The following is a 23,585-nucleotide window of genomic DNA, read 5'->3' as shown; positions in this document are numbered from 1 at the left end:
CCTTTCTCTGGTCCTCCGTTTCGAGAGGCGTCTGGCTCGGAGGCAGCAGCGCTGTGACTTCGGTGGAAGGGCGCGGGTGAGCGGGGCGCAGGTCCGAGCCTCCCGGACTCGGGCCTTAACCGGCCACAGAGGGGTTTTCGTTTTGAGCAGGGAGGGGAGCCCTCTTGTGCACTTGATTATGGAATGTCCTGGTCATTACAAATCCTTTGAAAAGCCGCTTTACAGCACTGAGGAAAGGAACGCCTGCTTGTGTGGCCGCAAACAGCCTGTCTGCCCCTGTGCCTGCCTCCTCCTCTGGGAGGAACCCCGTTTTGAACTGAACTGCTCGCTCGGTCCATGGTGTTTCCAAGTGAACCCCTGTGTCCAGAACCAGTGACGGGGCATTTTGTCAGAGTGAAGTGTGTCTGTCCGATCGGGTTAGGTTCTTGGTGCCTCGCGGGGAATCCTTCCCTGCCCTCAGGACATGATTCTGTCCATAGTCTTCTGAAGTTCTTCAGGCTCTGATTTTGTTAGGCCTGGAATGCATTTCCATGCTGGACTAGGCAGAAATTCAACCTGGTCTTTCCCCGAGTAGCCCATTACCCTGGTGGTTTATGGGGTACAGTTTTCCACCCCCCACCTGTGCCCAGGGCGAGCCGTGGCACCCCGCTCTGTGTGGCCATCCCTGGGCCACCCTGTGGGGGCACTAGCTCTGCCAATGGCTGCGGTCTGCGGAGAACGCTGGGACCTGCACTTCTCTGGCAGCTCCGCTGCTCTCGGCCCTTGGGGTTCCCCCGTGGATTTTAGGGTCACCTTGTTGCAGAAAATTGTTAGAATTTGCAGTTGCACTGAATTTACAGATTAGGGGAGAGTTAGTATTTTTGATAGCAATGCTATTTCCTCTATGATTATTGTATTAAATTGCATTAAGCGTTTTCCCACCTCTTTTTTTTTGCCGTAAACAACATCCTTTTCTTAGATTGAGTTGTAGGTGTCAGTGGGATGATCATGGACTTTCAGTTTCTGTTTTTTCTTATTCCTTACATGGTCACAGCTGGTCAGATCTTCCATAAATCAAATTTAGTTCTTTTTTGAGTTTTTACTTTGTCCCACTGCCCTGCCTAGGACCGGCCTCTGAGCTACCCAACAGCACGGCACGAACAGGGCTCTTCTCTGGTTTATGAGCTGGGAAGAAATAAAGGTTCTTCTTGGAGACCGTCAGAGTTCACAGGGTACCTAGGCCTACGGAGGTGACAGCCTTGGTTTTTTCCCTTTTGGTGTTTTCTGACGTGGCCTGCTCCTTGCTGAATTCGTTAGTGCTTTTAATATTTTGCATCTCTCTCCTTAAGTGGCAGGAGTGCATCTCACTGTTCTGCATTTGTTGTCAGTTGTTCCTGCTTCTGTAACTCAGTCAGCCTCTCCTGGCCTTTCACTGCCCTTATTAAGCTACCACCCAAAAAAAAAAAAAAAAAAAAGTCACTTCTCGTTCTTATCAAGCCCAGCACAGGACTGCGGGACTCACCAGGACAGCTACCCTCCGGGTAGGGGGCTCAGCCTTCCACACCGCCTGGAGCCTCTGACCCGCTCTGGTGTTCAGGGGTCAGGGACTGTGCAGGGAGAGCCGTTGTGTTGCACCAACAGGAAAGGCTTCAGCGCAGAAACACTTCATAGAAGGCATAGATTGGTCCCCGAAAGTCTGAAGTCGCTCCTGTTCAAACCAGGCCCAGGATCTTTGGGAAAGGCAGCGACCACCCTAATTAAAATCACTTGCATTGTCTAGGTTTACTCTGGCCTTTTTTTTTTTTTTTAAGCACCTTATTAAAAGCTTTCATACCTAAGCTTTCTTTTGAAAAATGCATTTTAAGACCGTGAATTTACTCTTAATGACTTCCTAACCTGTGCGTTTTAAATAGCCTTTTGACACTAGGACCTTTATGTCCTCCCGCCGCGGGGCTGGATTTCCTGTGCGGTGCAGAGGGCCAGGGGCCACCGTGGTCCGGAGGACAAGTCTGGCCGCCTGGAGAGAAGGGCAGCCCTGCCCGGGGCCCCTGAGTCCGGAAAACATCCTGACGCGTCTTCTCTTTCCAGAGCAAAACCTGGAGCGGCAGGTGCTGCAGACGCAGTGCCGCCGGCTGGAGGCCCAGCACTACAGCCTCAGCCTCACGGCCGAGCAGCTCTCCCACAGCATGGCGGTGAGTCCCGGCCCCCACGCGCCGGGGAGGGGACTGGAAAGCAGCCGGGGAGCGGGGTGGTCTTCATACCCCGTGCTCTGTTTCACTTTCCAAGCCTGTGTTCAGCGCACACCGGAGTGGGGGGGCATGCTGCGCTGTAGGCTGCAGCTCGGAGCCGTCGGGGAGGGTCGGGGGGGGTCAGCCCGTCGGTGCTCCAAGCTGTAGCTGCGGGGGGTGCGGGGGGAGCTGTGCGCACCCCTCGGGGCAGCTCAGACCCATGTGCGTCTCCCCCGCGGCGCTTGCGGAGGGTACGGGAACGGAGCCGGCCCTGCTGCCTGCCCTGTCCACGCCCGCGGCACTAGCGCGAGCCGCCCCGTGCCGTCCTGGCCCGCGGGGCCGGGCTGCCGATCTGGGCCGCTGCAGAGCAGCGAAAGTCCCATCGCGTCAGGGCGGAGTTCTGAACTCAGGGGTGAGTGTGAGCAGGGGCCTTGCGAGGAGCCAAGGCTGGGGCAGAGCTGGACCCGGCTCTTCCGGAGACCCAGGCCAGAGCTAGACCCGGCTCTTCCGGAGACCCAGGCCAGAGCTCTGGCTGCGGTGAGGGTTTCTGGAGCCGGGAAGGTGCTCCTTCCCTCACGGCCCCCAGAGCACGCCCGCTGCACCCCCACCCCTGCCCTGGAGGGAACGTCTGACCCAAGTCTCCCTGTGCAGGAGCTGAGGAGCCAGAAGCAGAAGGTCGTGTCGGAGAGGGAGCGGCTCCAGGCCGAACTGGACCACTTGAGGAAGTGCCTTGCGTTGCCTGCCATGCACTGGCCTAGAGGCTACTTTAAGGGATATCCTAGGTGACGGTTTCCCTTGCACTAGGCCGAACCTATAGTATAGAAATATTATCTATTTTATTACCTTGAATATTTAATATTTTTCACTGGGAGGTTTGAAGCTTAAAAAAAAAAAAAACCACGAGAATGTGCCATGCATGAAGCAAAGGGTTCCAGGCTCCAGAACTGACTCGCCTGGACTTCGATGCAGCTGAGTCCCCTTTGTCCGCCAGCGAGCCGCCGACTAGGACGCCCCTAGTTCTTTCTCCTGAAGGTGGTTTCACCCTTCCCCCGGCATTCTTTCTGGATCTGAAAGCGAAGGCTCCCGTACCAACACTAAGCTCCAGCACCGGCGGCCCCGGGCGCCCGACTGCGTCCCTGGTGTGGCCGGCCCGCGTGCCCCGAGACCCCGCTCAGCCTCTCTCCTCCCCAGGACCGGGACCCGCTTCAGCGGGAAGAAGGTGGGCCGCGTCTCCGGTAAAGGGCTTATCTGTGTTACTTTTCTGCGAAATTTCCGAAGCTGCGGGTCCTGGGAGCGCACAGAGCAGCAGTCCCGAAGCCTCACGCACAGGCTTCTCCCCGGAACAGCTCGGCTCCAGCGCACGTCGGCGAACGGGGACGCGCAGAGCCCCGTGCACACGCGCTCGCGCCCGCTGGCCGCTCCTGCACGGGGCTGTGTTTTCATACAGACGTAAATTTTGAGAGAAAAGTCAAAGGTGCTTCAGCCTTGTACTGTGTATATATATTAAAAAACAAAGTTTTGTATGTTTTTATTACTTTATTGTTATAAAAAGCCTGCCATTTTTAATATGTGGTCTGGGGGGATTTTTGTTTGTTTTCCTGTTTGGGGGTTTTGTTTTTTTGCTTTCGTTTTTCTGGGCAAAAAAACTTGCTTTTAGTGTTTGTACTGCTGCTGGTCAGGACATTAAAATATTGAAGTGTTTTTAAAAATTAAAGAAGAAGAAAAGTAAAAGAGCTTACCACTGGCGCCTACCGCTCACTTCATTTTGAGTCGCACGGGAAGGTGAGGTAGAAAGCCACGTGCTGCTCCTGCTCCTGTCCCCGCCCGGCTCCGGGCCGCAAGAAGCACCTGGTGCTGCTGAGGAGGGGTTTGGCCCCAGGCGGGGGCAAGCAGGACCCTGCGTGCGCGTGCGGCTCCGGGGAAAGGCCTGGTCAGGGAGGGAGCCTACAGCTCCGTGTAGGGTGTCCTACAGCAGTCTGAGAACAGGTGCAAAGTAGAAACTTTAGAAGCTTTATCTAGATGCAAAGCTTTGTAAAAGCCTAAAAAGTAGGGTAAGCCACGTCTGAGCTGAACTCCTCTTGAGCTGTCAGGAGCACAGGAGCGGCCAGGAAGCGGCACCGCCATCTCCGTGCAGAGCAGCGTGTCCCCCCTCCAGCCCCACCACGGCTCACTCAGGCAGCGTCTAGTCTCTCCAACAGGGAATCCAGCCCAAGCCAGAGGCCAGCGCAGCCAGCGGTTGGTCTGTCGGGGGGTGGGGGTGGAGGCAAGAATCCTCATGGCCGCTGTCCCCTTCACCCTGGGTCAGGGGACAGGCTGGCCGACCTTCAGGAAGGCTCCGTGCCGCGATCAGCGGCCGCGCCCCCAGCCCTAGACCTCAGCTGTGCGGAACAGCTTGCTGGCAGATGGCACTGTGTTGCTCTATCTGTCCCCACACCGTTTGCTTTGTGCGTCTGCCAAGAATCTTCCAGTTATTAGCAAACTCAGACAAGAAGTGCCGCCAGTATTATCAGCAGTCAACAAGCGCCTTCCTCACCACAAAAATGACTTGAAGAGAATGAAGGTCTGTTCTGGGGGCCGCCTCCCCGGCAAGGACAGGGAGAGCAGCAGTGGCACAGGTGGGGACGGGCGTGCGCAGGGAGCGCAGCTGCCAGGCAGGGGAAGCAAGTACGGAGTCCCGAGTCGGCTCGCTACTGCAGGTCTGCCACTGGAGAGTCCGATCTCAGCAGGAAAGGCCCGCTCATCAGCGGGGCAACAGCCAGAACCAACAGGGAGCCCAGCCCAGCCCCGCCCAGCCCCTCACCAGCCAGGGGGCGCGGTGGTTCTCCACACTGGGCGAGGTCCTGGGGTAAAGGGAGGCAGCACCCAAGAGGTCCGTGTGCGCGGGCACACCCTGTGTCCCTGAGCCGGCACTGCCCCTGTCCCTTCCAACGGAAACCGCCACCTTGCCCCTGCCCCCCTCCTGTCCCTCTGCCTCCCGCTCTTGATCTGTAATAAGACAATCAGAACTAACCCGTCAGGTAGTGTGAAGACTCAGAGCAAGGAATCATCTTTAGAAAACAGTGTCCCACTAAGACCTGGCGCCCAGCCAGTGTCCACATGGTCGTTCTCTGAGGACGCGGACCGCACAGCGGCACCCGAGCCTCTGTGGTTCGGGTGTGCAATCTGACACACAATCTCTGGAGCTTTCTGTGAGGCCGGGTCCCACGGGGCTTAGGAGCAGCACAGCACACTGGCTCCAGAGTGGCTGCGCTGCCCGTCCCTGTTCCGTGAGCTCCCGCCTCGCGGCCCCGCCTGCCCACCGCCCCTGCCGTCTGTCCCAAAGGGCACCCCGCGAAGCCCCGGTGTGGGGCTCCACGTGCAGTCAGGTCACTAGAAGCAGACCAGAGCCCCCCCACCCCAACTCGGCGCTACAGAACCTCCCTTGGAAATGTTCTGTTTCGCATAATTAGCCAAATGGACCTAAAACAGGGTCCCGGTCCACCGTCCCAGACAAGTGGCGAGATGGGACCTGCCGGTCTCGCCAGCAGAAAGCACAGGCTCAGCACCTACTTGGTGTTGAGCGTCCGACAGCGAACACCCGTGAGGAAATTCCCAGGAATAGGAAAGGGCGCGCACACGGGCGGCGGCCGAGAACTACGACACAAATCTCAAGTGCGTATGAGGAACGGTATTTGCCTCAAGTAGCTCAGTCACGCTGCCAAATCTCAAAAACCCTACATACACCCCCAGATCCTCCGAGCTGTTTTTAAGTAGGAAATTCCAAGGATCTCCCACAAGAGGGAGGGGTCAGCACAAGCCCATCCTGTCCCCGTAGGTGCGCCTTAGCCGCTTAGCAGCCATCCCCGCTCTCCCCAAGGAAACCAGCTCTGGCTTCCTCCCCGCCCGCCGTGGTCTGTCTGTCTGTCCCAGCTGTCTGATCCAGCGCTCGAGCGAGACTCTGATCTCCGCCTTGACCCGAGGAAGACCGCGCTAACTGGTTGTCACTTGGTGTGTGCCCTGTGCTTCAGGGACAGCAGCAGAACCAGCACACGGGAGGGAAGAGGAAAGCCTCGGTCACCCTGGGGGCGGTTTAGATGCTGTGAAATTAAACCTGTTCTAAGTGTACTTGTTTGAATTAACTGTATTGTAATATTATTTGTTGAATGTAGTAATTAGATATTTATGAATATATTCCTGTAATTTCTGACAACATCCAAAAAAATAAAATCTTCCTACATCACGTTAAGAGGAAAATCTTTGTTCTGACAGGGCCACAGTGGCGGGTGGGGGAGAAGAGCTGCCACGGAGCCTCCCCCGTCAGACACGAGGTCCGCTGGCCAGCGGCTTCGCCCGGTTTCAGGAGCACAAGGGTTTGAGGTGGGGGGAGCTCGAGGGTCCCTGGACCCTCCTCCGTGCCATGTAGTTTCATTCTGGCAGAGTCCCCAGGTGGAAAGGCAAGTCCCACCATCCGAAACGACCCTCCAGAACCATCCTCTTACAGGACGGGGACTGGGTGCTTGAGTCTGGCCCTTCGGTGTTCAAAGAACGACCCGAGCCGTTTCCGGAGGGACAGCGGCCTGACCATCTGGGACGGAGAAAACGTGTCTGCAGAGCAGGGGGGAGCTGGGCTTTGAACACCGAAGGGCAAAACCCAGAAGCTGTCCCGAGGCTCAGGCGACCGTGCGCGCTCACTCCAGAGGGAGCCCGTGCTTGGCGGTGCCTCTGACACACCCAGCGGGCCGCCAGCGCTTCCGTCCCTCTAGGACTCGATAGACCATCGTTCCTGCTGTCAAGGTCAGGTCACTTCCAGGGCAATTCCAACCACTACAACTGAGAAGAGCTTCTCCTGGGAACGGACCCTCCTCCGTTGAGACGCTGCTGCCTCCAGCCAGGTCTCCCTGTCCGTCCCTCAAGAGCCGCGCTACGGGCCCGACTCCCGCCCCCGCCCCCAGCAGCCGGACTCCAGCCTCACACAACCCGGACCGCTCGCTCGTCCCAGGCCTTTCTCTAGCTGTTACGAACGGGAGAGCTCTGCGGCCCCACAGGTCGGGTCCCTGCGGAATCTTCGCCCCCGTCTCCCAGTCCCGAGCTGTTCGCCAGCACCAGCCTTGGCTTCTGCAGTCCCCGTGACTCCTTCATTCCCTGGGGTTCCTTGTGCTGCTCTCCTAGGGTCTCTCCCCTCAAAGGCTGTTCGCGTGTCAGTGTTCGGGTCGGTTTTCCCTTTGCGTAACCCAAGGAGCCCGGAGCCCTGAGTCCTGCCAGTCGTCCTGCCACCAGCAAATGGGTTCTGAATCCAAATACAAAGGTGACATCTGGTGTGGTCTTGTCCGTTGCGGCTAGTTTCCCCGGCATTTCTCTCTCAGAGAAGGCAGCGTCGCCTTCCCGGGGTAAGGAACATCAGTGACCATCTGTTTCCACTGAAGGAGGCCAGTTGGTCGTGAACCTGCCCGTCTGGCCAGTTCTGGTGCTGCTCGTGCTGGCGGCTGTGCGTGAAGCAGCCAGGGAGTTCCTGTCTTTCCTCCTGACAAAAATCCGCTACACCCTGACCCGCAGCAGCCCAGGGACGAGAGGCGCCCCCCAGTGTCAGTGTAAAGGGCACCCCTTCCTGCCCCACATCCCCATGTGGTCAGTCAGACCCTTCCGGCCACGGGACTCGCTCCCTGCCCTCGGCGGCAGTGCAGGGCAGAAAACCCCACGCAGGGTCTGGGGGGGTCCGTCTTTGGGGGCTCCTATGGCAAACCCAGTCAACGTCTGCCGCTCATCTGCCGTCCTTCTGTGTGTGAACGAACTCTGGGGGGTCCAAATTTAGCCCGAGAGATCGGGATCAGAAAAGGAGAAAAAGCCCAGGGCCACCTCGCCACTCCCACTGTCTCTCTCTCAGAAAACACCCCTCAAGGTCACTGACTGTTCCCCCACAGGACACCTGGCAGGAGACCGCAGGCTCTGCCGGGAAGGTAACTCGTTTTGCCCAAGCTGCGTCCTTCCCCCACAAACGAACGCGGCTCTCACAGACAGAGCTGGGACGAGACCGTCTCAAGGACCAAGCACAAACCTGTTGCTTCCCAGCAACGTTATGAACCACTCCTTGTTTCATGACAGCTTTTCGTACATCCAGAAAGGGATCTAGAACCCCGGAGATCACAGTACCTCTGTCGGGTCTCGCGCTCACACAGCATCCGGTAAGCCTCCGGCCGGCAGGCGCACAAGCGCAAGCGACCAGCCTTCGCCGCGGGCCGGGCCCTTCTCTAGAAGTCCTGGGACGGCGCGCCCTGAGCAGGCTGCAGGTTCGTGCGCAGTTTGTACATGTGATCGAGCGCTCGCGTGAGGAAAGCCCCACTCGTGTTGATCTCCATCAAGGTCAGGTTGTCCAGCTGAAACACAAGAGAAGACCAACCCGGTTGAGGGTCTGATTTGACAAAATGTACGATCTATGGGGACGCCTAGGTGGCTCAGTTAATTGGACGACTGCCTTTGGCTCAGGTCATGATCCCAGAGTCCCGGGATCGCGTCTTGCATCGGGCTCCTAGCTCCACGGGGAGTCTGCTTCTCCCTCTGACCTTCTCCTTGCTCATGTTCTCCCTCACTCTCTCAAATAAATAATCTTAAAAAAAAAAAAAAAAGTACGATCTACGGAATAAAAGTGAGTAGCCAATGAATAATGGGGTTTTGGTTTTGGTTTAGTCATGTAGGCCGGGCACAGCTAGGAATCCCTACTGGCAGCGGTCCGAGCAGACGGGGCGCGGGGACCACTCGCTGGCTCCCACCGGCAGCCCCAGGCTTTGGGGGCACGCGGGAAGGGCCAGCGGCCACAGGAGGCCCGAGCCCCCGCCCTGCGCGCGCCTACCTTGGCATGTGCCTCCTGCTGCCTCACGAAGCTGTCGGCGGACACCCGCAGCTTGGCCATACGAGTGTCCCACACGTCCTTCACCAGGGTCCGGATCTCGTCTGCTTTGGGAATATTGTCCGAAGCGCTACAGAAGAGCAGGGCGACAGATCACGTGGGGGGGCACTTGGTAAAGTAATGCGACAACCAGGGGTAATTGGCCTGTGTTCTGGTGTCGGCAGGTCCCTCAGTGAAGGTGGGGCCCAGACTCGCAGCCCCAAGGTCAGGGGTCGCGGCCTCCTCTGGCTGAGCCAGCCAGGAGCCCTCCAAGTGGACAGGACTTTTGAAAACACAAGCAAAATGTGTGTTCCTTTGTTTTCAATTTTAAAATGTAAAAATTTTAGCAGTTAAGCTTGGTGCCAAGAAAACTCAGCCGTGGGGACGCCTGCGTGTCTCAATCGGTTGAACAGCGGCCTTCGGCGGGGGGCATGACCGAGCCTGGCGGTCCCGAGACCAAGCCCTGCACGGGGCTCCCTGCTCAGCAGGGAGTCGGCATCTCCCTCTCCCCCACACTTGTGCTCTCTTGCTAGGTCTGTGGCTATCTCCCTCTCTCAAATGAATAAAATGCTAAAAAAAAACCCAACTCCAGGGGCGCCTGGGTGGCTCAGTGGGTTAAAGCCTCTGCCTTCGGCTCAGGTCATGATCCCAGGGTCCTGGGATCGAGCCCCACGTCGAGCTCTCTGCTCAGCAGGGAGCCTGCTTCCTCCTCTCTCTCTCTGCCTGCCTCTCTGCCCGCTTGTGATCTCTATCTGTCAAATAAATAAATAAAACCTTTAAAAAAAAAAAAACCCAACTCCAGCACGATCCACACCGCCGTCTGCGCTCACGTTAAGCGGCTCACAGCGGCTGCGACACCGACTTCAGAGGACAAGCACGGAGTCGGACATCCTCCTCCTGGGGTGACCGAGTGTTCTGTGCTGCAGAATCTCCATCTTGAAGGAACCTGCTCCAAGGGCTGGCTCAGAGGTCACGACTGCCATTGCTCCCACGTCATTGACCCGAGGGCTTACACCCCCCGGGGAAAGACTACAGCTCCATGCCGGGCTCTGTGCTCCACATTCAGGGCATTTCTATCCTCCAGCACACTCTGAAGGGAGCACCACATCACTCCGCAGAGGAAACACAAGTCCACTTACAGAAACCACAGGATAAACTGCAAATTAGTATAACCGAGCATCCCGCCACCCAGTGAATTCTGGGTAAAAGTCTGAACAGGAGTCAGCGAGGGTCGGTGTGACAGCCGTCCTGTGGTGAGCTGCGTTTTGGATCCTTCTAGGCCATTCTAGTGTTTTGTTTTGATTTGAAGGAGGCTCACACCCAGCGTGGAACCCAGTGTGGGGCTTGAACTCACAACCCGGAGGTCAAGACCTGAGCTGAAACCAAGAGTCAGACACGCAGCGGACTGAGCCGTTCAGTGCCCCTTGTTGTGAGCCGTATTTTCAACTAAGCTTTGAAGGAAAAGACAAAACACAAGATGAAAGCAGAAGCTAACACGGCCCATTGCCGGGCACGCTGGGAGAGTGGAAACGGCCTCTCTCCCTGCTGAAAACAGTTCGTACTGAGCAGCAGGGGGTCCAGGGCTATGAGCTACGTGACGGGTTATACTTAGGAGCTACGTAGCAGGTTATACTTAGGATCCAAACATTTGGGTCTGATACTCTGAACCACATGTTCAGGAACAAAGGACCGTCGATTTGTTAACGGATGTGCAGGACAAAGGCGAAAGTGGGTCCCTTGGCCAAACGAGCTACAAAGGATCACAAAACCGAAGTTCCGACAGGAACTACACGCGTAAGATCCTGAACCCCCAAAACTGAAGGTGAACAGGCCCCTCACCTCTGCCGCCATGTCTTCCCTTCCAAGTCCCGCTGCCACAGAAGGCTCTCCACTTCGTCAAACGACACGCCCCAGCCAGCCACCGTCCCCAGAACATGCAGCCGCAGAGGAACGGCCTCAGCTCCCCGACGCCCTACCTGGCCTACATCAACCCCAACCGCTCCGCTCGCCCGAACGAGTGTGCCCGTTCACGCGTCCCCGCTTCTCCCCACAGCGTCCTCTTCTGCAGTGCATCTTCCCTCCTCCGAGCCTGGGATCCCTTCAATGACGCCGTCAGGCACTAGGGCTGCATGCCAGCATGATCTAATAGTGGGGACACATGGACTCTCAAGCAGGCTTCGTGCCCAGCGTGGATGCTGACATGGGCTCAACTGCACAAGCCCGAGACCATGACCTGAGCCAAAAATCAAGAATCAGACACTTCACCGACTGAGCCGCCCAGGCGTGCCGGTCCGTGCCCTTTAGAACTTGGGGGCGGGGGGGGGCGACTAGCGATTAGAAGATTACTGGTGACAAAAGGCGCGGGGGCTACAGAGCTCCCAGGAGGACAGGCACCCTTAACCTGTGAAAGAGCCCCAGTCAGGCGAAGCCAAAGGACGAACAGACAACAGACGGGCAAACTGGACAGAGGACACGGTGTACGAAAGCCCAGAGGACCCTGGTATATGGAAGGGGAAGAGGCCAATGTGGGCCCAGAACCCAGAGCAGCAGGGGGAAGCCCATCGGAGCCACAGAGGAAGGCAGAGGGAGTCCGCCTAGGCAGAGCCCCGCATGCCGCCAAGAGGACCGTGGCCCCGACCCTGCACAGGCTCCAAGGCACAGACGCGCCACGGGGCAGCCCCATCTTTAAAAAGTCCACTCTGGCTGCAACGTGGAGGGGAATCAAAGCCAGTGGGGAGCCCGAACTGAACACGGGAAGCAGTACGCTGCTGCCCCGCACGTGCTGCCACCGTGGGCTTTCATCACGGCCAGGGCTCGGAGCAAGCGGGAACCTCCGGCCTTTCCTGTGAAACACGTGCCAGAACTCACGCGTGCATAGTGAAGACCGGAGGGTAAAGCCTCACCCGTGAAACAGAGCTGCGGTTAAGAAGGTTAGAGAGGATAACAGAGACTCACTAGTGTCCAAGGTCAAGCGATTGAGCGGCGAGGAATTCCCTAGGAGCAGGAGGGCTGGGAAGGGAAGGACAGATGGGAGAGCCCAGGCAAAAGGGTGCGAGCATGTGAGCGCCTCCCGGGCTACGGACCCAGGAGCTGGGGGCCGGGCCAGCCCTCACCTTGGAGTCGAACACGGAATAGGAAGGAGAGACAGGGTCAGGGCTGAGTGTCAGGAGCTCTGCCTCCCACGCGGCTCTGCACTTACTGATTCAGCAGGAGTTTGGTGAGTTCCATGTAGTAAGGGCTGGGCATGGGGGTGAAGGTTTCTTCCTGTCGTTCATGCTCCCTGATCTTCTCCAACTTCTCTGAAATTGAGAAACGTATACATTTTACTATTACCATACCCAAATATTTGTTGAAGCTTTCCAGATTTACCAAGGTCTATTACCTGTTGGATCAACTAACAAAAACAGAGAAAACACTTTTTTTTTTTTTTTTACTTTTTTCTTTTTTAAGATTTTATTTATTGGACAGACAGAGATCACAAGCAGGCAGAGAGGCCGGCAGAGAGAGAGAGGAGGAAGCAGGCTCCTCACTGAGCAGAGAGCCCGAAGCGGCCCAGGTCCCTGGGATCATGACCTGAGCCAAAGTCAGAGGCTTAACCCACTGAGCCACCCAGGTGCCCCAGGAAAAAAACACTTTTTTGGAATAACATATCACTAGATGATTCAGGACCCATTTCCTCAAAAGTTTCTCTTACTGGGAGGGTGCCTGGGTGGCTCAGTTGGTGAGACGTTTGCCTTCGGCTTGGGTCATGATCTCAGGGTAGTGGGATCGAATCCTGCGTCGGGCTCCCTGCTCAGCGGGGGGCCTGCTTCTCCCTCTCTGCCTGCCGCTCTGCCTGCTTATGCTCTCTGTCCAATAAATAAATAAAATCTTAAAAAAAAAAAGTTTTTCTTATAGAAGTTGGTAATTTCTTGTTGGCATTGGTGTGCCTGGGTGGCTCAGTGAGTTAAGCCTCTGCCTTCAGCTCAGATCATGATCTCGGGGTCCTGGGATTGAGCCTCGCATTGGGCTCTCTGCTTGACAGGGAGCCTGCTTCCTCCTCTCTCTCTGCCTGCCTCTCTGCCTACTTGTGATCTCTGTCTGTCCAATAAATAAATAAAATCTTAAAAAAAAAATTCTAGTTGTGTTGCTGCTCTGGCCTGCAGGATATAATACTGGAGAAACCGTGTCGGAGTCAGAAGTTCTTTTCTAGGGGAAAAAGACAGCATTCTATCAAATACAAAAGGGGATGAAAGTAACCAGTGACTGGAGAAACGTACTTATACACTGGTGAACCCTTGTTCAGAGGGAACCAAGAGGACATAAACCACAGCCCCTCTAAGCCTGGGGGTGAGATGTGGATCACAGAGGGCCTGAGCCCAGCATCTAGAATCCTGCAGTGGAGTCCCAATTCCACCCAGCAGCAGGTCCCCTCTCTCCTTGTCTCACGGGTCTGAGAAAGTCCTGGATCTGGACCGGCCACTGAAGTTAAGGGACACACTCACTACTGTGCTGGGGGTGGGGGGAGCGGGCTTTCAGCGCTGGGCCCCTCCTCAGGGGCCCTTGGTGCCATGCCGAACCCAATCTACTGCCCTGCTCCCTTCACACGCCCGCTCTTCCCCAATGCCCTTTGAGAGCATGCACGCTCCTGCCAGCTGCCAGCACACCGCCCCTCCACACTTGGCCCCGTGCGCAATGGACACCCCTCCGGGTGTGTTCTGGAACTCCTCTCCGACCAGCACAGACCACCACCCCAGTCTCTCACTCAAGCTGGTTGTGCCTCACTACTTAACCATCCCATCAGCTCCCTGCAACATCTTCCACCTGAAGAAAATCCTAGGGGCGCCTGGCTCAGTCGGCTGAGCCCCTGACTCTTGATCTCAGCTCAGGTCATGAGCTCAGGGGCCTAGAATCCAGCCCCGAGTCAGGATCCCCAATAAGCAGCGAGTCGTCTTCTCTCCCTCTGCCCCTGCTTCATGTGCTCTCTCCCTTGCTCACTTGGTCTCTCAAATAAATAAAATCTTTAAAAAAATAAAAATAAATAAATATGGGCTCCTGGGTGAGTCAGTTGGCTAAGCACCTGTCTTCGGCTCAGGTCATGATCCCAGGGTCCTGCGATCCAGCCCCGCATCAGGCTCTCTGCTCAGTGGGCAGCCTGTTTCTCCCTCTCCCACTGCCCCTCCCCGCCAGCTCACGCTCACTCTGCTGTCTCCTTCTCAATAAACAAAATTTTATTTTTTTTAAAGATTTTATTTATTTATTTGACACAGAGAGATCACAAGTAGGCAGAGAGGCAGGCAGAGAGAGAGAGGAGGAAGCAGGCTCCCTGCTGAGCAGAGAGCCCGATGCGGGGCTCGATCCCAGGACCCTGGGATCATGACCTGAGCTGAAGGCAGAGGCTTTAACCCACTGAGCCACCCAGGCGCCCCTAAACAAAAATTTTTTTAAAGATTTTATTCATTTATTTGACAGAGAGAGACCACAAGAGAGGGAACACAAGCAGGGAAAGTGGGAGAGGGAGAAGCAGGCTTCCCACTGAGCAGGAGCCTGATGTGAGGCTCGATCCCAGGACCCCAGGATCATGACCTGAGCTGAAGGCAGATGCTCAACAACTGAACCTCAGGTGCCCCTCAATAAATAAAATCGTTAAAATAAATAAATAAGGGACACCTGGGTGGCTCAGTCGGTTAAGCATCTGCGTTTGCCTAAAGTCATCATCCCAGAGTCCTGGTATCAAGGCCCACATGGTGGGCGGCCTTGCTCAGTGGGGAGCCTGCTGCTCCCCCTCCTTGTGTGCTGACAAATGAGTGAATACAATCTTTTAAAAACCTGTTTAAATAAATATAAATAAATAAAACCTTACTAAGTAAACATGTCAGAGAAAGACAAAAGTCATATAATTTTACTCATATGTGGAATTTAAGAAACAAAACAGAGGATCATAGGGGAAGGGAAAGTAAAGTAAGACGAAATCGGAGGGTGAGACAAACCGTAAGAGACTCTTAGCTACCGGAAACAAAGTGAGGGCTGCTGGAGAGGAGGGGGGCGTGGGGACAGGCGAACAGGGTGACTACAGGATGGATGAGCACCGGGTGTTCCACATGCCTGATGAACACCGACCTCTACCTCAGAAACTACTACTACACTATGTTAATTAACTGAGTTTAGATAAAATTTTTTAGATTTAAAAAAATAAAAATTTTTTTAAAGACTTTTTTATTTGAGAGAGAGCAAGAACGAGAGAGAGAGAGAAAGTCTGAGAAGGGGGAGGGTCAGAGGGAGAAGCAGACTGCCTGCCAGCAGGGAGCCCGATGTGGGGCTCGATCCCAGGACTCCAGGACCATGACCCAAGCCGCAGGCAGCCGCTCAACCCACTGAGCCACCCAGGTGTCCCTAAAAAATAAAATCTTAAAAAAAAAACCCTCCCAACGCCAGCTACCAAACCATCATTTTTTTAAGATTGTATTTATTTGACAGAGACCCAGCGAGAGAGGGAACACAAGCAGGGGAAGTGGGAGAGGGAGACGCAGGCCTCGTGCTGAGCTGGGAGCTCAATGCAGGGCTCGATCCCAGGACCCCAGGACCATGACCCGAGCTGAAGGCAGATGCTCAACGACGGGAGCCACCCAGGCGCCCCCAAACCATTTTTTAAAAAGTTAACTTCCTTTCATCGACCACTCGCGTGGGTGCCTGTCCTCCCCCCAACCCACGCCAGTCAACGCCAGGGCCCATGACCTCTGCTCAGCCACGCCCAGTGGTTCCATCTCTCCTCAACAGTAACCATTCGTCCTTGACCTCAAAAAGATGACTCCTGGGGCGCCTGGGTGGCTCAGCAGGTTAAAGCCTCTGCCTTCAGCTCAGGTCATGATCCCAGGGTCCTGGGATCGAGTCCCGCATCGGGCTCTCTGCTCAGCAGGGAGCCTGCTTCCTCCTCTCTCTGCCTCTCTGCCTACTTGTGATCTCTGCCTGTCAAATAAATAAATAAAATCTTAAAAAAAAAAAAAAAAAAGATGACTGCTTCTCGGAGGATATCTATCACTTGATTTCTGGAACGCCACCCTGAGTCCTCACCTCGGATACCTCTGGGCGGTCCTGACCGCGCTCGGCACTGCGGTATAGAGCTCAGACCCAGCCCGCTTTACCGCCGAAACCCATACCCCACCCCATGTCCTCCCGCTTCAATTCAATACCATCAACGCACTCGTGAGGACTTCACACTTGCATATCCCCAGGTAAGCCCCTTCACCGACTTCCTGACCAAACACTCCGGCCCACGACCCTTCCACCCAGGTATCTGCTAGGCACCTCCGGGGTGACAAACCCCAGCTTCTGGTCCCTCCCCAGCCCTCATGCTCCTACAGCCTCCCCCGCCCAGGAGGCAGCAACTCTGTGTCTTTCCGCAGTTCGGCCAGCGACCTGCCTGTCACTCTTCAGTCTCCTCTCAGATCCCATGGTCCGTCCTTCAGCAAATCCTGCGGATTCTCCCTTCAAAACACACCGAGACGGGGCGCCTGGGTGGCCCAGTGGGTTAAGCCTCTGCCTTTGGCTCAGATCATGATCCCAGGGTCCTTGGACCAAGCCCTGCATCGGGCTCTCTGCTCAGTGGGGAGCCTGCTTCCTCCTCTCTCTCTGCCTGCCCCTCTGCCTACCTGTGATCTCTGTCAAATAAATAAACAAAATCTTAAAAAAAAATTAAAAAAAAACCCAACACCACACCGAGACTCCAACCACGGGAGCTCTCCTCCAGCAGCGACCACACCACTCGCGGCCTGGAAACGGCCCGCTGCCCTCTCCCCACACACAGCTTCTCCGCGCGGCTGGCAGGTTCCTTCCTAGCACCTAAGCCAGAGCATGAAACAGCGCCTGCGCTGAATCCAGCAGACGGAGGTCACCCGCGCTGGCCAGATGTGCGGCTGGGAGCTCTCCCACGTCTCAGCGGGGTCGGAACAGCTCATGCGCTCCGGAGGGCTGGGAGGCAGTCCCTACACAGCCAAGCACGGTCTGCCCTATGACCCTGCGTATTTATCCAAGAGAAGTAACAAGTATCCACAAGCTGACCTAGACGGGAATGTTCCCAACAGCCTCACTAGCCACAGCCAGAAATGGGAAGCCGTCAAGTAGCCAGCGGCCGAAGAATGGGTGACCCGGCGGGGGGGAAGGGGAGGCCGCAAGTGACACAGCGCTGGGCAGCAGAAGACTGTGTAGCGCTACCTGTAGCCACAGGAATGATCCCAAAGCCAGTGCCAGCGCCGCTTCTGGGGGGCTCAGTGTTGAGCACCCGATTCATGATTTCAGCTCAGGTCATGCTCCCTGGGTCATGGGGTGGGGGGCTCCGAGCTCAGTGGGAGTCTGCTTGGAGAGGCTCTCCATCTGCCCTTCCCCCACTCACAAGGGCGCCCTCTCCCAAATCCACAAATCTCAAAAAAACAAATACAAAAACAAACCAGGGACGGCTAGGTGGCTCAGCCGGTTAAGTGTCTGCCTTCAGCTCCAGTCATGACCCCAGGGTTCTGGGATGGAGCCCCAAGTTGGGCTCCCTTGCTTAGCGGGGTCTGCTCTCCCTCTCCCTGTTGCTCCCCTGCTTGTGCTTGTCAAATAAGTAAGATCCTTAAAAGCAACGAAACTGCCCTCGGCTCAGGTCATGAGCCCAGGGTCCTGGGATCGAGCCCCACATCGGGCTCTCTGCTCAGCGGGGAGCTTGCTTCCCCCTCTCTCTCCCTGCCTCCTTGTGATCTGTCTTGGACAAATAAATAAATAAATCTTGAAACAAACAGACAAAAAAAAAAAAACAAAGAGAAGTCAAGAGACAAAAACAGACTTACTCGGGGACTCCATTCACAGGACCAGAGCAGGCAGAGCCACCCCTCTCCCGGCACAGCAGAGGGCGGCAGGCTCCCAGCCACGCTCTACAGACCAGCCAGAGAGGTTCAGCACTGCCCACGCAGCATGACCCCGGCCGTGAGAAAGCTCGGGCTCACTCTCCCCACTTTTCTGACTGGCCTGCGAGGAGACAGGCTCTCACCCCCATCACCTTCAGCGTGGACGGGCCAAAACGGCCAGAAGGAGATGTCGTGCTAACAGCCAGACCTGGCGGGGCGCCCTGCCAGAGCCCCTCAGCAAAAGGATTGGGAGCTTCCCTTTGCCGCAGACGTGCCAAGGCCACCGCCCACCCCTTTTCGGACCAGAAGGGGAAAATGCCCGGCGGTCCTTCTGAAACTGTATTTCAGGGCCTAGCTCATAGTGTCCCTGCTTTTTTTTTTCCTTAGAGATTTCATTTATTTAATAGAGAGCAAGAGAGAGAGATAAAAAGAGAGAAAGGGAGAGAAAGCACAGGTACAGGGATCTGCAGGCAGGGGGAGAAGCAGGCTGCCTGTTGAGCAGGGAGCCCGATATAGGACTAGATCACAGGACCCCGAGATGATGACCTGGGTGAAGGCAGACGTTTAACCGACTCAGCCACCCAGTGGTCCCAAAATGACATTGCTTCCAGGGAAGAGGTACCCCCAGCAGATTCCCAGTTGGGAGTGGATAATCAAAATCACTCAGAGGCTTTTCAAATGCTACATTCCCCCCGCCCCTTCCAAGTAAAATCAATGTTCCTTTGCTATAATGAACCACTTTCGTCTCCGAGATAGGAAGACTGTGAAGGCTCAGGATAAAGTCTGTCTGCACTGCTGATACATTATTTTCTATTTTAAAGATCTAAGAGAGTCCTTGTGCACAGGAGTGGCGGGGAGAGGCAGAGTTAGAGGGAGCAGCAGACTCCCCGGTCAGCACTGAGTCTACTTTAGGGCTCGATCCCAGGACCGAGATCATGACCTAAGCCAAAGACAGACACTTAACCAACTGAGCTACCCCAGGTACCCAGGTGCTCCCATCATTTTATTATTGATGCCTAATTAATGCACCATACTATTCACTCATTTAAGAATGTACAATTCAGGGGCGCCTGGGGGGCTCAGTCCTTAAGCATCCACCTTCCACTCGGGTCATGATCCCCAGGTCCTGGGATCCAGCCCATCGGGCTCCCTGCTCGGCCAGAAGCCTGCTTCTCCCTCTCCCACTCCCCCTGCTTGTGTTCCCTCTCTCGCCGTGTCTCTGTCAAATATATAAAATATTTTTAAAAAATAAATAAGATGTACAATTCAGGGGTGCCTCAGAGGCACGGTCCATTAAGCATCCAACTCTTGATTTCGGCTCAGGTCATGATCTCAAGGTCACGGGACAGAGGCCTGCATCAGGCTCTGGGCTCATTGCTGAGTCTCTGCTTTAGGTTCTCTGTCCCCCAGCTCTTGCTCCCTCTAAAATAAATCAATCTTAAAAAAAAGAGTACAATTCAATAGTTCTTAGTATATTCAGGGTTGTAGGTGATCTTCATGCCTTTTCTTTTCTTCCACTTAGCATGTGTCCTAAGTTCCTTCAACTGCAGCCTGAGCAGGACGTCATTTCGTCACATGGCTGAATACTATTCCCTTGTTTGGACGATGCCTTGCTTTCATGTGTTCTGTACACTGTGAGAGACTCTGCTCCTTAACATGCTACACATGGGGCTCAAACTTACAACCCCGAGGTCACTCACGACCCTAAGGGCCAGGGTTGTGTGCTGTCCTGAGGCAGACAGGCACCCCAATATAATTATTTTTAAATGTTTAAAAAAAAATGCTTCTTCAAAACTCTACACTATTTTTAATTGTTTTTATTTTAATTTTTAAGACGTTATTTATTTATTTGACCGAGAGAGAGAAAGCATGACCAGGAGGCGGAGGGAGAGGGAGAAACAGGCTCTCTACTGAGCAAGGACCACCCCCCCCAACCTTGTGGGTTCAAACCCAGGACCCTGGGGTCATGACCTGAGCCAAAGGCAGATACTTAACCCACTGGGCCAGCCAGGTGCCCCACATGCACTTAATTTTATTTTTTTAAATTTTTTTTTTTTTAAATTTTTATTTGGGACACCTGAGTGGCTCAGAGGGTTAGGTGGCTGCGTTTGGCTCAGGTCATGATCCCAGGGTCCTGGGATCGAATCCCGCATCGGGCTCCCTGTCCCTCTGCCCCTCCTCCAGCTTGTGCTCTGTTGCTTGCTCCGTCTTTCAACTAAAATCTTTAAAAAAAAAAAAAAAAAAAGGTTTTGAGAGAGAGAGAGCACGCAAGAGCAGGGAGAAGGAAAGGCAGGCTCTCCGCAGAGCAGAGAGCCCAACGTGGGACTCCTCCCAGGTCCCCACGCTTAACCAACCGAGCCACCTAGGCGCCCCAATATTCCTGATTTTAAAGCAAGCTGGAATATCTTTTTTTTTTTTTAAGATTTTTTAATTTATTTGTTTGACAGAGATCACAGGTAGGCAGAGAGAGAGAGAGAGAGGAGAGGAAGCAGGCTCCCTGCTGAGCAGAGCCCGATGCAGGGCTCGATCCCAGGACCCTGGGACCATGACCCTGGGACCATGACCCGAGCAGAAGGCAGAGGCTTTAACCCACTGAGCCACCCAGGCGCCCCGCAAGCTGGAATATCTTAAAACCCAAACCTGCGCGACATTTGGTGTGGACGCCTCAAGCCGACATGACATTCGTCGCAGCGGTGCGCAGACCAAGAGGCGACGCTCCAGCCGCCCCTGACCCTCAGCCGACCAGCGGCGGACGCGGAGCGCCAGAGGCCCGGCTCGCGCCCCCGGGGAGGCTGCCACGCGCCCGCCCCAGCCCGGTCCTCACCCACGTCCATCCACTCGGGCGGCAGCAGCCGACACTTCTGCCTCTGCTTCAGGGTCATGGCCAGCCACAGCGGCACGCGCACGGGTAGGCCCGGGTGGAAGGGCCCCAGCTCCCCCTGCGGAAGGGAAACCCAGTCCGGGTGAGACCACACGCGACGCGACGCCCTGCGGGACGGCGGCCGGCCCACCGGGGGCAGGCGCCGCGCGAGCTGGACCCGACGGAAAACAAAGTCCGGCCGCGGGCGCAGGCCCAGGGAGCCCGCGGTCCCGACCCGAGCCGGCCCCGCCGCACACCCGGCCGGCCCACCTGAGCCCGGTTTCCCGCCGCGAGAGCCCGGAGACGCCGGCCTGGTCCGCCCCGCGCCCGCCCCGGCTCTCACCCAGCCCCCACCCCGTGCTCCGCCCCCGCTCTGACCCCCCGTACCCCCTCCACTCGGGGTCGCCCCCCAGCCCTCCCGCGCCCGCTCTGCCTCCCCCGTCAGGGACTCCGCCGACCCCTCGGCGGGTCAGAGGCCGGGCCGGGGTCCGCGGACGCCCCCCACCCCCACGACCGCCTCCCCGCGCGCGGCGGCCGGAGCCAAATGGCCGGCCCCTGCCCTCACCCCGATGAGGTAGATCTTGTCTAGGCTGAAGTTGGGGATGACGGTGACCAGCTCCTTCTCGGCCAGAAACTCCACCTCCGCCGCGTCCATGCCGGCCACAGCGACCCGCCCGGGACCCGTCGCCGCCGGCCGCCCCTCACTAGCCGCGGCGTGAGGGTCGGCACCGCCGCCGCAACTTTCCCGCCAACGTGCCGGCCCGCCCCCCGCCCGGCGGAAGAAGCCTATAGCAACAGGCCGGCACATAGGCCAGCCAATAGCAACGCGACGCTCTCCCCGTGGCGGCGGGAGGCGGGGACCATGGCCTCTTCTAGCGCACGGATTGGCGAACGCCAACGAGGCCGAGCAGACCACGCCCCATAGCGTCCGCGCTCCATCCTCCTCGGGACAGGCCCGACCCCCGCCCCTCCCACGGTCCGGCCCCGCCCCCGCCGCGCTCCTCTCGTGGGCGGGGCACCGCGCGGTGCACCTGGCGCTGTCGGTCCGGCTGGCCCTGTCTCCACCCTTGCGTGCCCCTTCGCCGGTCCCGGGCGCCTCCAAGGAGTCAGGCTGCGGGTGCAGTCCGGGGCACGTGGGCACTGGGTCCCGCACCGGGCCACGAGTCAATGCATTTATGCTTAGGTCAGGGCCGCGGAGGCCTTGCTTGCCTTCACCTCGCCATCTTCTGCGTCTCCCTACACCCGGCTGGAGTCTGTACAGGGACCCCCCGGCCCACGCACACCTTCCGATTCAAACCCCGAGAGTGTGGTCTGGCCGACCCCGCAGCTGGCTCTGGAAGGGGCAGTTTCGCAGGGCTGCGGCGCCAGCTGATGGGGGCTCTGTCTGCCCCGCCACTCCGGAGGCTCACCCCCTCTCCTGGGTCGGAGCCCCCAGCGGGCTGTGAGCGTTGACATGCACACGGCCGGGCGGCTCAGGGGGTTAAGCCTCTACCTTTGAGTCAGGTCATCATCTCAGGGTCCTGGGATGGATTCCCACAGCATCAGGCCCCTGCTCAGCGCGGAGCCTGCTTCTCCCTCTGCCCCGGCACCCGCTTGTGCTCTCTCTCTCTTTCTCTCTCTCAAATAAAAAAAATTTTAAAAAAGAGAAGAAAGAAACGTGCATACTTCTGGAGAATTCTAAGTCAGGGGTCTGGGGCGAGGACAGAAAACGGAATTTTAACCAGGGCCAGAAGGCTTCCTGGGCGTGAATCTGCTAGGACAGGCTGTTAGGGACAGGCAGTGGCTGAATTTGAACACTTCATCTTTTGTGCCTTGTGGAAAAAAACACAGAAGACGGAGGATTCCAGGGTTCTGAATCCCCACAGGAGAGCTGGGCCCCCCCAGATCACCCCATGCAGTCCTCCCTAAGCCCCCAGAAACCTGCCCCCCTGTAAGGCTGTTGGAGAGATGAAATAAAGCCATAATTAAGTTCTGCCCACTCACATGGCCTAGAAAGGCGATGTCCGCTATTTATCTGAACTGGAAATCACCTTCATTGTGTGCCATTTATGAAGACTAATACAAAGCCTCACCAGCCCCATGCATGGAGCCGGCGGCTGTTTTAAGTCCTCTCTCCACCCAACATGGGTCCCGAACTCATGGCCCTCTGATCAGGAGTCACATGCTCTACCAACTGAGCCAGCCGTGCACCCTGGAGGGAACCGCTCTTGGTCTTGGGATCCTGAGTTCAAGCCCTTCATTGAGTGTGGAGATCACATGAGGAAAACGGAAAAGGAAAAGAAAGAAAAGGTCCGTCTGGATGAGGTGTGACAGAGGGCCAGTGATGACTTTGAACGTCAGTCTCCTCATCAGCAGACGAGGTAGGAATGAGAAGGAGCCTGGGTTGTCTGAGGAGGGGGAGACGCTGCAAGCCTGGTGTCCCCTAAAATAGAAGCTCCCTCTGGCATCTGTAGACCACGTGTGCCAGCTCGTCTGGGTTTTGACTGATAGCGGAATGTTTTCTTGACTGGCAAATATTTGTGTTCCCGAATTGGCGAGGCTTGCGTCCCTGCTTTCCATAGCCCAGAAGAGAGCAAACGAAAAGAGCTGGTAGGAATGCCCGGGTTCCGAGAGGCCATGCGTGGCGGAATGAGTAGGAGAACTAGCCGAGCCCAGTGTCCACATCATCCGAGTGTCCTTGTCCCTGTCTGTGAAGTGGGGGCAGCGTGGCTGCTTGCCTCACGGGGCTGTTGAGAGAGCAAGACGTGTGCAGCGTTGCACACAGCAACAAGACAGCGCCTTGGAGCCCCAAACGAGAGCAA

General features: G+C 56.4%; 2 protein-coding genes across 5 annotated transcripts in view; one reads left to right on the top strand and one right to left on the bottom strand.

Moving 5' to 3' along the window:
- Window positions 1–6,426, top strand: part of GSE1 (Gse1 coiled-coil protein) — a 388,875-nt gene extending 382,449 nt beyond the window's left edge. For all 4 annotated transcript variants that reach the window (XM_044255618.1, XM_044255616.1, XM_044255617.1 and 1 more), the window contains 2 exons: window positions 2,068–2,171; window positions 2,859–6,426. In XM_044255618.1, the coding sequence (XP_044111553.1) occupies window positions 2,068–2,171; window positions 2,859–2,993 (239 nt within the window). In that variant the 3' untranslated portion in view covers window positions 2,994–6,426. The remainder of the gene's footprint in view (window positions 1–2,067; window positions 2,172–2,858) is intronic.
- Window positions 6,427–8,253: 1,827 nt separating this feature from the next.
- GINS2 (GINS complex subunit 2) lies at window positions 8,254–21,529 on the bottom strand. The gene is made up of 5 exons (XM_044255614.1): window positions 21,350–21,529; window positions 20,749–20,863; window positions 12,266–12,365; window positions 9,031–9,157; window positions 8,254–8,557 (listed from the first exon to the last, which is right to left on the bottom strand). Exons 1-5 carry the CDS (start codon window positions 21,437–21,439, stop codon window positions 8,432–8,434), a joined length of 558 nt encoding a protein of 185 aa, XP_044111549.1. The 5' UTR covers window positions 21,440–21,529; the 3' UTR covers window positions 8,254–8,431.
- Between the last annotated feature and the right edge of the window lie 2,056 nt (window positions 21,530–23,585).

This window comes from Neovison vison, chromosome 7, assembly GCF_020171115.1.
Source record: "Neovison vison isolate M4711 chromosome 7, ASM_NN_V1, whole genome shotgun sequence".
NCBI lineage: Eukaryota > Metazoa > Chordata > Mammalia > Carnivora > Mustelidae > Neogale > Neogale vison.
The sequence above is the reverse complement of the archived record's forward strand: the minus strand, read 5'-3'. Positions and strand labels throughout refer to the sequence as shown.